The following is a 15111-nucleotide window of genomic DNA, read 5'->3' as shown; positions in this document are numbered from 1 at the left end:
AAAGGACCCACATGCCACAGAATGGTTGCGCCCGTGAACCATGGCCACTGAGCCTGCGCATTCAGAGCCTGGGCCCTGCAACGGGAGAGGCCACAACAGTGAGAGGCCCGCGTACCGCAAAAAAAAAAAAAAAATTCAACATCCTGATGTGTATCTATATTAGCTGAAACTATACTGTCTGATATCATGGTAGCAAAAGTGTAAAATCTTGAATATATTAATTATATATTATATATTAATATTAGAAAAATAAAACATAATGCTAATAAACTATTACTCAATCTTCTGATACAATTATATATTTTAGAAAGCTTTTCAATTTATGCAGCGATTTAAGGGGTCTTAAATGCCAACAAGCACGTAACTAGGGCATTATGAACTCAGAATGACCCTTGGCTTTCCCTCTCCAAGGATTAGTGAGATTCCATTTAACGTCCAAGCAAACCTATGTGTGGTATCACGGAATCTGATGTCTTTCCATCAGATAAAACCCACGTTATATGATCTGAAGGTTAGCCCCAACTCCCACTCCATCCTTTCCTGCCACAGAAAATTTGGAGCTGATGGGGTCCATTTCTGACACACTTTACGCCCCTCCCCTTCCCCTGCATTACTGAGCCACAGTTTACAAACCCTCTCATTGTGTTTTTCTTCTAGATTGAACTGTCAAAGCTGGAATACTTCCTATGGAGGTGCTTTGCTTAAAATATTTAGATCTCGATGAGGACAAAAGATTCAAATAGAATGAAATGTGAATGTTTTGATATGCTAATTGTGGCAGGGAAAAAGTCCACCTGCTTAAAACCTTACCAAATCTATGAATACTTTTTAAAAATCGAAAGAAATGAAAAAGAAAAAATGAAACCAAACTCCTGAGAATAACCCAGGCAAGCCCTTTTTAGTCCCCACTATAAAATAAACTCATTATTCACGACTGAATTTTGAAGAACAGGGCTCCAGAAAGCACCTGCCCAACAGCTTCCAACAAGCTCCCCCTCAGCCCAGGGCCGGCCCCACCAAGTCTCCACCAGAACAAAAAAAAGCCTGGTGAGCATGTACAGTGCTACAGTTGTTCAATGCAAAGAACTGTTTTCATTTGTTTGTTTGTTTGTTTGGGGTTTTTGTTGAGATTATATCCTTTTGGTGGTGTTTTGCAATTACAGTGACAGCAGATGGTATTCATCTCAAGTCCTTACATTTGCCAGTTGGCAGTGCCTCCCTTACCCACTCTGGCCAACCTCAATTTATAGAAATCTTACTGGTTCATAGAATCCAAAAACTTGGGGAAGTACCAGGTTTTGAGACTCTTTATTAAAGTGCTATGAAATCCCTTTTCAAATAAAATCTGAGGGAACCCAATATCTAAGAGTTGAAAGCTGAACTATTCTAGGAGATGCCCTGCTCTCTCCTCTAACCCCTCTACATCAACTCCCAAGGCTTGGGCACAACTTGGAACCATTAGTTATTCAACTCCCTTCACTTAATTAATGAAAAAATGGCTCACTCGACCAAGTCAACAGCAGACCCCAAATAATGAGTTCACCAGATCTGATTTTTCTGGGGCCATCATGCTCAGTTTTCAGGCATCTTTCTGTAAGTTAAAAAAAGAGACAACTTCTTCCATATGCAAAATCTAGAAATGAACAACGTGAATGGGCTCCTCATTCAATTTTTACAAATAATTATTGTATTTAATACTCAGCTGAAGTCAAATTGTAAAGTTTCCCTGTGGTTATTATTTAGCATATATAGAAGTACTATGGTTAGGATTGGGGGGACTTATTATAATCATTTCACTAGGATAAGTCTGAAAAGACGGCCACTGTTGCTCCATAGGTACAGCGCGTGAATGAAGATGCTTTCAGAAGTTGAAACAACACTGTACAGGAATGAGTCTCAGTGTGAGCCTGTGTTTAAGAGCATGCACCACCAGGAGATGGGCTGAAGCAAACATCCAACTGAAAAGGCTTTAGTAATACAAAATAGAATCAGGAATAAGAAAGAGGAAGATGAAAACTGCAAAGCTGGGGATAAAAAGAGGATTAGATATAACATGGCTAATCTGACTGTTTCTTCAAAGAAGCAGAAATAATGCCAGGAATAAATCCATACTTCCCAAGAGAAGACAGGATGTGAGCTAAAGCATGAAGAACAAGGTGCAACAGGACCGTAAATAAGAATTCTAGAAGACATGGTTTTACAAACATGACACATTTTAAAGACCTTGGTTAAAAAAAAAAAAGTTTAGGCAAACTGAGAAATATAGACCTTTTAAAACAAGTGGATTTATTAGCTACTAAGGGGAAAGTTGAGAAACTGGAACCTTGAGAGCTGGTTACAGATTTGAGACAGCATTTAATGAGATTTAATTAAAATGGACATTTTTTTAAAAGCTTAACACTTAGCCTTCTTCTGAATCAGTATGATTTGATTAGCAATTTTTTTTTTTTTTTTTGGCCACACCGCATGGCTTGCTTTTTTGCGGTACGCGGGCCTCTCACTGTTGTGGCCTCTCCCGTTGCAGAGCACAGGCTCCGGACGTGCAGGCTCAGCGGCCATGGCTCACAGGCGCAGCCGCTCCTCAGCATGTGGGATCTTTCCGGACCGGGGCACGAACCCGTGTACCCTGCATCGGCAGGCGGACTCTCAACCACTGCGCCACCAGGGAAGCCCAGCAATTATTTTTGAACGATAATTTGTCTGTATTTTTTCTAAAACTTATTATTGTTGCCAAGATTTCTTTATTCTTTTTGTTTCTGGAATCATTTCAGTACAATTACTCCAAAGACACAGTATATATTTGAGTTGTAATAAAGGAAAGTCAATTCTGGAGGCAGTAAGATGTTTACAAAATCTAGATGTCCCCTCTGGAATATTCTAGAGGAATAAACTCTCTCACATCCTAGTCTCCCTCTTCTGCTTTGGGTCTGGCATGAAGTTGTGCATGAAGATTATAAACACATTAAATGTCTACCTTGTTTACCTCTCTCTCTCTGATGGTTCTACTTTAACCTCTCTTCTGCAATATAATATGCATTTCTAGCAAAATCCATTTGTTGTGGCATCTCAATGTAAAACATTTATTTACAAATTCAGTTGTGCTATCCAAGGGTCTCAATTCCAGTGAAGGTGCTATTAACCCAGAAGGGAAATAATCAGTTCTAAGCAAGGCACCCTGCAAATGATGTATGACTTGCCAACAATGTATGGGTCATGGGACTGCAGAGGCAAAAGGAAAAGAGGCACCAAGCAGCCCATGCTTACATCAAGGGTGTATCTCAGGGCCATGTGAAAAGGAGGAACAAACCAAGTGCTATTAAATAGCTTCCGAATAGCTGGAAAGAAGGAAGTGCTTTCTGGGTATGACCAGCATGGATGTCCCGGTGTCCATGCTCTGTGGGAAAGGATGTGGTGAAGGAAACCAGGAAGCTACAGTGGCAGCCATGTATCAACTCATATATCAGCTTACTCATGTATCAACTCAGGCCACACATCAGGCTTTTTGTTTTTTCTCTCTGTCTCAGGTAACCCACTTTTTCAGCAGCAAAATGATTTAAATTCCACTAACTTCTAAGAGATGGTGACTATAGGTTCTGAAATGTCACCACCAAAACCTAAGAGTGCAGATGACAGAGGACAAACTCTCTCAGTGACAGAGCCACCTGTCTGATGAGACAGCTTCTGATTCCCAGAGGCCACCCACATCACCTCACTGCCCCTGTCTCCACAGTACCAGAGAGAGGCTGTAACTGTACCCCGTAGCGGGAGGGAGAAATTAAATCACTATCCTGCAAACAGAAGATGGTACTCAGCCCAATCTGTGGCACTAGGCTACCCTTGCCCGAAAAGGTACTTTTGTTCCGAGACAGGGGAGTTTTGGGAGCAACACTAAGAGCTTTTATTGGTCTAATTAAGAAAAACAAAATGAGGACAGCAGTCCCAGGGGACATTCTGCTCAAATGCCTTCGATTTGGAAGCTTGCTTATAAACTTAAAACTTGCAAGAACATAAGACCATCCCTTTCCAAGACACTCAGGTCTAAAGAAGATGTGTAAATAAATGCTGACATAACCCTGCTATCAGGCTGTTTTGTTTTATGATTATCAAAATAACAATAGTCATTATTAAAAATTTGGAAAAGACAGAAAAGGATGGGGAAAAAAATTACAGTTACCCAAAATCAACTTAAGCATCCAGGGAGATCACTATTAATATTTGTTCTATATCCTTCCATCCTATTTATATCCCATCTTCCAGTGATACTGAGATGCATATTTTCCCCACTAATTCTGAAATTGAGACGTCTTACAATCAATGGTGTCTTTGACTGAGCATTTTTCATTCTCAGTGGAGCATAAAATTTAAAACCAATCGTGTGTTAGAACTGATAAAACATAGTATGAGTGTGTGTACTTGTGCATATGCTTTTACACAGTTAAAATTATGCTGCTAATATACTGTTTTTAAATGACTAGAGTTTGCATTTTACCAGAGTTCACAACTTACTACAGCTCTAGAAAGGATTAAATCTCTTTTTTAAGCAATTCTGACACTCAGAATCAGCCACCCTGGAATAGTAAGCAAAATAAATAGAGAAATGGAAAGATACTGTGGAAAACTGTCCCTTTCTATAAGAAAACACATTTTGAAAAACAAAACGGAACAATATAATATGGATATGTATGTATCTGCTAATGTCTGTTCGCTTCCTTAATAGCAGTGGAAGCCACTGGATCAGTCTCACTGTTCTCCAGGCAGCTGGGTTTAGAATGCCCTGGGGTAAGGAAAGGGCACTGGATTAGAGAATAATGACATAAAACATGACACTGCTCCAGCTCTGAGGTCAACAAGCCAACTCCATCAAGAACAAACTAGAAAACCACTAATCACTGTACTTTCCGTTATCTGGCCATTTGTGCCCTCTCCCTGTACCTATAACATTTCCTAACTTGCATTAGCTGGCTTCCTGCAACACTCACCCTCCGACTGTCTGCCCTCTGCATGTAGTTGTCGGAAATACTTGGTTGCTTGGGAACTAGTGCTCAAGAGCAGGCGGACGAAACACAGGCCTAGGGCTTGGGAGACTCAGGTTGGGTCCTGGCTTTCCTAGCCTTGGGGGCCTGAGTTATAAAATGAGGAATGGGATCAGGCGGTAATTTTCAGGGACATCTCAAGCTGGCCATCAGCCCCTTGGGGAGCAGGAGGAGGGCAGGATGTGGCCTACTTAAAATAAAGCAAAACCTTATCCCTTCGTTTTTAGACACCATATTGACTTTGTAATTTCCGGCAGCAGTAAAGGCAGGCACGAAGGTTTTTTTTTTTTTTTTTTTTTTTTTTTGCAGTACGTGGGCCTCTCACTGTTGTGGCCTCTCCCGTTGCGGAGCACAGGCTCCCGACGCACAGGCTCAGCGGCCATGGCTCACGGGCCCCGACTCTCCGCGGCATGTGGGATCTTCCCGGACCAGGGCACAAACCCGTGTCCCCTGCATCGGCAGGCGGACTCTCAACCACTGTGCCACCAGGGAAGCCCCATGAGGATTTTTTTTTTTTTGTCGGCTTTTATGTTTTTCAGATCAGGACAGTGCTTAGAAAGCACAGGAGACTGAGCCTAATGTCGGGGAGCTTGCACAATGTTCTCTCGGGTTTCTTCTAGTGTTAAAATTCAGATGGCTCCTTAAGTTAAAGGAGTTCGTTGGTGACACTCACTAGCGCTCCTGAGCACAACCAGGGACTGCCCCCAACAAGGTGCTAAACAATCTCTTTCCTCCCACAGAGTCCAGGCTAACACCTTGAGAAAGAAGGTGGCCTTTACGCTCCTAAAGGACCTGGCTGGGAGCTCAGAAAGGCTACTAAGGGTTTAAGAGCAAGACATAATGTTTACTTTGTTCATTTTTTTTCCTAATCAAATTTATAATTTATTTCATTGTCAATACACAATAAGAAATGTATTATTAATGTATTTCTCCCGTTTTCCCCTTGCAATCATTCCATCTTGAAATAAAAAAAAAAAAAAAAAAAAAAAAAAAAGGAAACCTTCCGGCTTGCAGAGTATGTGTGCCAAGCTGGAGACTGTGTGTCTCCTTCCTTCAGAAGTTCTCATTCATTCTCACACACTCTGGAGTGGGTGTGCAGGCAGGGCTGTCTTCAGTTCCCTGATGGGAGGGAAAGGGTGTGGGCAAGAACTCTGGGGTGAGGAAATAAGGCGGCCCTAGAGACCTGACCTAATAGAGGCCACATACAGATGTGATTAGGCATTGGTGGGGGACATTCCCAAGACAGGCAGGAAGGCACTGCATTTAGGGGACAGGAAATCTCATTGCCTGTTCCGTCATGAAATACCATGGTTTCCAAATTCAGAGCTGGAACCCAGCCCTGCACCAACTCTGGTGAGCTCTTCCAGGCAGAAGTTATCCCTAAGGCCTGCTCAGAGCCAGCCGGCGGCCTTCTCCCAGCAGGCTCACCTTCAGCCCCAGCTGACATTAAAGAGCCTGTCCCCTTGGCTGGGGCTGCGGGCCGGAAGGGAGGCTGGCGTACAAGTCTCCTGATACACCCCAGGCAGCCTCTCGCTCGCCTGCAAAGTGCCGGGGACTGTCAGCCTCAAATCACCTACTTTCCTTTCGCCTCTGTCCCCCTCCCACCCGCGCCCCCAGAAGGACTTCACTGCGACCCTTGGCACCAGACAACGATCACCCTGAGGAGGACTGAGAAGACAGGACGGAAGGTGAAGAGTAGAGTTCGGCTCATGGTTTAGAAGAGAAAAGATCCTGGAGAGGCAGGTTACACAGAGAACAGAAGGAAGTATTATGTAAGAAGGAACAGAATTTAACAATTAATTAGCTCTGTGAGACAGGGAGTCAAAACCAGATCCTGGGGATGGGAGCAGAGTCTGCTGCTTCCAAAAGAAGAGAAAGCCAGGGCCTGGGGGAGAACTCGGGCAGGAAGCTGGCTCTGAGGCTGCGTCTGAGCGCTGGTCTGAGTCCCGGGGTCCAGAGCCGTATGGGCTCTGCCCCCGCTACCACGCAGGAGCTGATAAACTGCTTTTTACAAGGAGGGAGGAATAAGGCCACGCTCAGCCCTGACTGGCCACAGAGGGGCACGGTGGGGGTGAACGCAGTAACAGCGTTAAAGCCACTGGGCTTAACCCTAACCCTCACAGTAGATACACCTCAGCATTAGCGCTGTTAAATCTGGCCCTGGTCTGGATCCTCACGGCTTTTTATCCCAACCGCCCTGCAGAGAAGCTGACAGTTGGTTAAACGTTTCTCACTTGCTCCTCTTGGTTCTCAGAAACTTTGCTTCCTCGGCCAACATCTAATCTGTGCACACGCCCACTGTGCAAAGGGCCAGGCTGAACTCACAGCAGGCGACACTGGGGCCAAGGGTCTTTTTGCGGGGACATGGTGGGGTCAAGTCGCCAAACCTCACTGATCAATCCCTTTGCAAAGTTTTCTGAGAGCACAGGAGGACTTGCATGCTGTTACGAGGAGGTGCTTCCTGGCACTCTCTCTGTTCTGGGGCTGGGAGAGGACCTGAGGGTAGAAGCAGAAAGCCAGGCGACAGCCCACTTTCCAGCAGACAGCCAAATGCTTTCACAGGGAACTCAAGGCCTCGGGATTAGAACAAGGGTGCCCAAGGGTCCCCATTTCAGAGTGCAGGGGATTCTTAAGCAGCCAGGGGCACCCAGGGGACTAGACCCTTGTACCGCTGCTCCTCCGGGCCTGTCCTTCTGCTCCAGCCTCCTCCTCCACCTCCCCAAAGAGCTCCTGTCATAAGCCTCATTCCCTTCCCTCACCTCCTTGGCTCTCCAACTCCAGAGTTTCACTCTTTGCAGTGTCCAACAAGACCAGTACGTTCTGGTAAAGGCGTCTCTACTTTACCCACAAGTGCAACATGAAACCAAGATGAGAGGCGCAGAGGGGGCAGGGAAATGGGTGGTTTATTACCTCCCATCCTCCCTGATTTCATAAGGGCTCACTGTTGCCCATCTGCTTCTTGCCAGCAGAAATTCTACTTGGAAATACTTGTGAAGCGTGAAGTTTCCTGCATATCTGGGAGGCAACAAAATGCTCCCTTACAGATATTCTGCACTTCCCATCTTTCATCACCATCTTGTGATACCTCCTCAGACCACTGCGTAGAGCTGGGGCTTTTCCTCGCCTCCCCTGTACTCTCCCGCAATGTGATGTTGATCCCAAGGGCTGTGACCTCTCATGTCTGCGAATGTCTCCTGCACTAGCCTCCAAGCTCCCAAAGAGCAGGGACCTCAGCTTTTCTCACCTGTATTCTTAGCACCTAGTCAAGAATACAGCTGGGGAGAGAAAGAATGAATTCAGGCTACCTGAGAAGTGGCACATACTGCCAGTTAAGAGCTCAAGCACCTGGATTTGAATCCCAGTGCTGTTACTTATGACCAGTGTGAGCCTTAGTTTCCTCATCAGTAAAACAGGGATAACAGGCGTATCTACCCTCCAAAGAATAATGTGAAGGTTCAATAAGACGGTGTAAGTGAAAGCCTGAGAACTGATCAGATCAGGGGCAAGCAGATAGGAAGTGGGAGGTGATCACAGACTTGGTTCACATTCTAGCAGTTGCCGGGTAACTCCTGGAAACTTAGAAAATATAAGCACCAATTTGGTGTGGGCATTGACAAGCACCATCAGGGCATGATTATGTCCATCTTAACGCCAAACAGGAGTCCACGTACAGTGTCCCAGCAGCTGAGGGCCTGCGAGAAGTCAGCCTCTGGGGGCTAAAGGAAGCCGCACAGAAACCAAAACCACAAATCTATCAGAAAAGTTCCAACGGGAAGCTGTCTATTTGTCTCGCCTTCCAATTGTCACCCTGTTGTCAGGAACTGAAGTGTTCGTTCCATCCGGCTCTGAATCCCTCTTGCTTTCTGTATGTAAGTATCCAATCCGCCCTCCTCCCCTTCCTCTCACCTCGTGGTGCTGCCCACAAGAATCCTCCCACACATCTCTGCCAAGACTAATTCATTTTCTTCAGATACTCCTACTGCCAGTTTTCTTTTTCACAGAACGAGTGGCTGAAATCACTTTTAACGTTTCATAAAGCAAACAATCCTAGGAAGACTTGGTGGGGGGTAAAGGGAGGAAAATCAAATATGTCACAGAACAGCCTTAATAAAGGGTTTTTATATTTCAGGGCTCCCTGTAATTTTTACATCAGGCATCGTCTTTATAATTTGGAAGTTAACTGAATGAAAGGAGGGCTCCTTCACAGCCATGCTCCCAAGCAGACCACCAGCTGTACATCACAGAGGCAGCCCTCAGAGCTGCAAAACTAGATGTAAATACAGAGCTCTAAAGATAACTGTGGCAGGCACAGCTCACCGGCCATCCCAGCACCCATTCCCCATCCCCTTCCCGCAACCATCTTGACTACAGAAGCTAAAAAGCCTGAGCCTGCTTTCCTACTTTTCCTTGAAGCTGGGTGTAGTCACATGACACAACTGGGGCTAACAGAACATCAGTGGAAATTGGCTGTGGGTTTGTGGGAAAGTTCTTGCATTCTAGTCACTCACACTGCCTCTTTTGCTTCTTTCTGTCTTGAATGGAAGCGTGATGTCTGATCTGCAGCAGCCATCTTGCAACCATGAGTGATAGGTAGGAAGGAAAGGTCATGAGAATCACAGAAATGCCAACTCAGAGCCCTCTCCCCATTTGGTCCCAGCAACTGGGACTTCTTGTGTGGGAAGTAACCTCCCATCTGTTAAGCTAGTGCTTGGGTTTTTATTTACTTGCAGCTAAAAGCATTGTTGACTCAATATCTCATCCTTATCTAAATAGGACCTCATCACTAAGTCAACACTATTACTGTCATACCAGGTTTTAAAGTAGATGTCCTATCTCATTTGATCTTCTTTGAAGTTTTGGACCCATTTATCCAAGCATCATTTATTTCTACATCTCTACTCAAATGACTCATGGCCACTGCAAACTCAAAAGGGTCAGGACTATGTCTCTTGCAGGACTCCCTATCCCAGTGAGTAGCTTAATCATTCACTTTGTGTCCAAGTCAGGGTCTTTCTTGATGACATCATCTCCTATACACTCTCATCCATTATCACCAAGTTCTACAGATTTCACCATCTGAATATTTTTCTAACTTACCCATCTCTTTCCACTACCATCTAAGTCTAAGTTATGCATGCCTGGAGCATTGCAATAACCTCCTAACTACTCTCTCTGCACCCACACTTGCCCTTTCCACAGTGAATTTATAAAAGCACAAATCTGACCATGTCATTCCCTTCCTTAGAATCCTTTAATGGCTTCTCAGGGACCCCATGATAAAGTACACATTTCTTAAGACCTCAAAAGCGTTGCCTGATCTGGCCCCTAACCACCTATTCGGGTTCTCCAGCCCTATCTTGAGTTTCTCCTCTTGGCTCTCTTAGTTTCAGGTATACTGTCATTATTTCAGCTTCTCAAACTTGTCATATCCGTTTCTGTTTTAGGGCTACCACTTGTTATGGTCTCTATGTGGGGGGATGGGGGTTCCCCTATAGCTTTATGGCCTACTTAACCCTTACTCATCCCTCTGCAGCTCAAACAATAAATTTTCCACTTTAGGGCTTCCCTGGTGGCGCAGTGGTTGAGAGTGTGCCTGCCGATGCAGGGGACACGGGTTCGTGCCCCGGTCCGGGAAGATCCCACATGCCGCGGAGCGGCTGGGGCCGTGAGCCATGGCCGCTGAGCCTGCGCGTCCGGAGCCTGTGCTCCGCAATGGGAGAGGCCACAATAGTGAGAGGCCCACGTACCGCAAAAAAAAAAAAAAAAAATCAATAAATTTTCCATTTTAGAAGTTGCACTTTTCTCTTCTAGATTTCCAGTTTTTTAAAAAAAAAAATTGTTTCCATTTCTCTTCAGAGATTCCCCTGTCCACTCATTATGACCATCTTTTCCTTTAAGTTCCATTATCTCAGGATCTATTTCTATTGGGCTGACTCCATTTTCCTCCCCTTTATTATGAGTCACAATTTCCTGATTCTTTGCAAGTCTAGTAATTTTTTATTATATGTTAGACATTGCAGATGAAACCAACCTTGCAGAAAGTCTGGATTATGTTGTGTCCTTTTAAAGGTGTTGAGTTTTGTTCTGAAAGCTCCTTTTGAAACTGTCAGGTTTACTTTTATTTTTAATTAGGATGAGTCTATTTTAATTTTGTCCTTGGTCCTAGGGTGTCATCCACACTTGTAATATATAGCCTTTCTGAGGTCTCAACTGCGTACTTTTGGCTGAGCCATAACTCCAAGGTTTCAGAGCACTGTGCAGCCCCCTGGTATCTCTGTTCTCCTCTCAATCTCATAGTAATCATTTTCTATTAGGCCTTATGAAATCTTGCTTTGTGCATATGCAGCCCTCAGCCAAGGACCTGCAGTGAACATGGATTTCTGCTCACCCCTACCTCCCATGCCACCCCCTCTTCTCCTGATTTTCAGGGCAAACCAAGTGTTGACCTCCAAACTCAGCTTTTTCAATAATTCTTCACTGGAGTTCAGCAAGAACCATGCAAGTCACCATGGTAACTAACCATTTCTGCTGAAGAGCTGAAAATTCACAGCTGACAGTTTAAAGAATAATGCCACTCAGTTAGATTATTACATTTCCAATTAGAGGCAGAGGACAATTAGGTGGCCTTTCCACCAGTGCCTATTACAGAGTCATATGACAGGTCCGCGAGGTGACCTGGCATGCCTCCCAGTAATGCAGTCGACCCCAACTGTCAGCAAGTAGGGGCTCTCACTGCCTGGGATGTTATAGAAAGCAATGTTCTCAGCTTTCTTATTATTATTCAGCCTCTCAATACTACTAGTGTGCTTAAAAGGAGTAAGGCATTATGTTAACAAGTCCTAATTAGTAGTTTTCCAAATCCATATGCTACATTCTGAATAAATTAAAAAGGGAAAACAGTCTCATTTTTAAGACATGTCTTTTGAATGAGAGAACTAGAGGTCATATAACCGTATGGCATTGGTATGGTGAGCTGGTGTACTACAGTTCTAATTCAGCAAAGTTTTGTAGTGGTCAGAGGTTATTTATAACTTGTGCTTTCTTTGCATATACAAAGTGCAGTATTGGATCTGACCCAAAGTCCATTTCAGTCCAGTACCCTCTCTGTGATGGAGCAACCCATGGGCCACTATGGAAAGGTACAACTATCCTTTGTATGGTGACTACCCCAGGGTAAGAACTACCATGACATACCATCAGTAGCCCTTCATGATGCCTTTACCTTTTCAGATCCTGCTTACTTCCTGTCTTATGCTAATACAGAGATTATCAAATTGCCATGGGAAATGCCCCTGATTTGCTCTAACCACTTTTCTCTGGAGTTTCAGGGAGTCATCACTCAATTCCATATCCTGAAACATGGTAGGCTCAAAGAATACCTTGCACAGAATGGTTCTGGCATACCCAGAACAAGTTATTTTGCCAAGGCTATTGGTGATTTAGTAAGCAAGCTCCCCCTTTCAATGGTTGGGTTTGCCTTGAGTTCCTGAAAACAAAAAGCCAGAGGCACCTTAAGGACCACTTGGTCGCACCCTCTCCTTTTATTGATGAGGAAACTGAGGTGCAGGGACTTGCATCAGTTTACACTATTAATCAGAGACACAACAAGAGTTAAAGTCCAAAGCTTTGGTTCCTGGCTTAGTTCACTTTCACCCTGGCCTTCCCTCATGGAGACTGGCCATCTCTTCACTCCTTTTAGATGGTCTTCTCTGGACCCTCTGAAAAGTCATTCTGTCTTTCCGGAGGTCTTAATACAACTGCACAGGTGAAGATACCTTCTTCCTTTCTAGCTTTATTGTTGATATAATTGCAGATGAAGGTGAATGTTTTTTGGCCTCTATGGCAGTACAATGATATGTTGAAAGGTCAGCAAACAATGGCCTACAATGACCCCCCAGGTGCTATTCTTGATTTCCAACTGAAAGACCCAAATCCATCAACCTCTACATGAGTGACCCTGAGGTTCATGTGCTTCCTGTCTGCACACCCATGGCTCTAACAGCTCTAACTAGATTTCACCCCCAACAGTGAGGCTCTCCAATACCGAGAAGACCTTGGTGTTGCCTGCCAACATGTATGCATACTGGGGAGCCTCCAGGCTGACACTCACCTTTGCATAAGCAGTTGTCTTAATAAACCACTGTCTGAGGTACTTCTGTTCCACCTTTGCTCCAGAACGCCACGAACAGCCATGTTCATCCACCTGCTCATTGGCAAGCACTGTTTGATCCACTGGGTCCCAGTTAACCAAGGCCTGTTATAATTCATGAAACAAAAGGATGCAATCTGGTAAGTATACTGAATAGGATCATATTGAGGTTCCTTACATGTGAGAGGGTCTGCAAAGGCAGTATCTCTGCTCTGAGACTTGAGGGCACCTCCTTGGAGCATCACTTGGCAAGGAAGCCACTAGCAAGCTTTAAAAAAGAATGTGAACTGCCTCTGTGCTTTCATTTTATTAGAATAGGTTTGGGAAGGGAGGCTCTAAGCATGTGTCTAACTCAAGTTTGGAATCTGCTTGTATGAAAGGATGGACTTGCAGATTGGAAATTTTAGTAAACAGAGGAAAAGAAGAAAAAATGGTACCTAGAACTTAGCAAAATTGGGTCATTTTAGGGGAAAAAAATGTATTTATTTTAATGTAAATAGCTAACACTTACCAAGAGATTACCATGTGCCAGATGCTGTGCTAAGTGCTTTCCTAAGGTTGGCTCTTCTAATCCTCATGACAACATTTTGAGGTAAGAATATTATTATCCCCATATTGCAGAGGAGGCACTTAAGGAACAGAGAGATTAAATAACTTGCCTAAAGTCACACAGTCAGTAAGTGGCAGAGATAGCAAGGTAGGAACTCAGGTCTCTAGGAACTGTAAACATTTTTGTAATTTTTTAAAACTTCTGTTTAAATTAAGGTATAACATACATAGAGTAATGTGGATAAATCTTAAGTGTACAGCTCAATCAATTTCTACCATCACTCATACCAAGACATAGAACATTCCCAGCAACCCAGAAAATTCTGTCGTGCCTTCTCCCAAACAACATCTGCCCCCCCAAAAGGTAGCAATATTCTGAAATCTACCTCCATAGATTTCTTTGGCTGATAGAACCTGTAGTCTTAACCATGATGAAGTTTCTCTACATAGAGTTCTAATTCGTTTCTATTTTCATTTAAAATACCTCTGCCATCTACATTCACTCCTTTATGACATTTAGGTACAACTGAGTACAAAGAAGGCAATGAGTACAGAGACATGTTTAAGCAGTAAAATACACATTGCTTTTTAAAATTTTAATAAGCAATTTTCATAAGAGATTGTGCTGAATGTTGTCAATTTGCCCATCCAAATCCTCTTTCTACCCTGTTCTGTACCCCAGGAAGCTGTCCCCTGTGCCTACATTAACCAGGACCCTTGCCCTCTGGCTGGGTTCAACCAATGAGAGGCACCCTGGCGTCTTCCCAGTTGGGCCACAGCCCCCGTTGGGCAGGCCTCTCCTACTGCTCCAGCTACTGCTCTCCCAGTTCCAGTAACGGCTCCCGATGTCACCCGTGCCGCCTGGGGTGGGCAAAAGCTTCCTTCTGTTCCCAGTGCCAGGTGCTTGGCCATCCCTTATGGGTTTCCCTGAACTCTGCATAGAAACAGTCTTTTTACTTTTTTGTTTTTGATGTGGACCATTTTATTTTTTAAGTCTTTTTTGAATTTGTTACAATATTGCTTCTGTTTTATGTTCTGGTTTTTTGGCCGCGAGCCATGTGGGATCTTAGCTCCCTGACCAGGGATCGAACCTGCACCCCCTGCTTTGGAAGGCGAAGTCTTAACCACTGGACCTCCAGGGAAGTCCCAGAGACAGTATTTTCGTTACATTTTCTTCAATGACTGCTTTCGGGTAGGCCCTCTTTTTCCTGATGGGACCCTGACTGATTCAGAGACATATCTAAAAATTACATAAAAAGTAGGAGTGGAGGAAGGGCTAACCCATCTATGGGTTGTGGTTTTACAACTAAAAAGTAGTACATCGGGCTTCCCTGGTGGCGCAGCAGTTGAGAGTCCGCCTGCCGATGCAGGGGACACGGG

At 44.3% G+C, this 15111-nt stretch overlaps 1 protein-coding gene across 1 annotated transcript in view; it reads right to left on the bottom strand.

Moving 5' to 3' along the window:
* Positions 1 to 15111, bottom strand: part of LARS2 (leucyl-tRNA synthetase 2, mitochondrial) — a 163842-nt gene that overhangs the window by 77781 nt on the left and 70950 nt on the right. Inside the window, exon 6 of the mRNA XM_007463898.1 lies at positions 13144 to 13287. Coding sequence (XP_007463960.1) covers positions 13144 to 13287 — 144 coding nt within the window. The remainder of the gene's footprint in view (positions 1 to 13143; positions 13288 to 15111) is intronic.

This window comes from Lipotes vexillifer, unplaced genomic scaffold (assembly GCF_000442215.2).
Source record: "Lipotes vexillifer unplaced genomic scaffold, Lipotes_vexillifer_v1.1 scaffold1227, whole genome shotgun sequence".
Lineage (NCBI taxonomy): Eukaryota > Metazoa > Chordata > Mammalia > Artiodactyla > Lipotidae > Lipotes > Lipotes vexillifer.
This window is presented reverse-complemented; position numbering and strand designations above follow the sequence as displayed.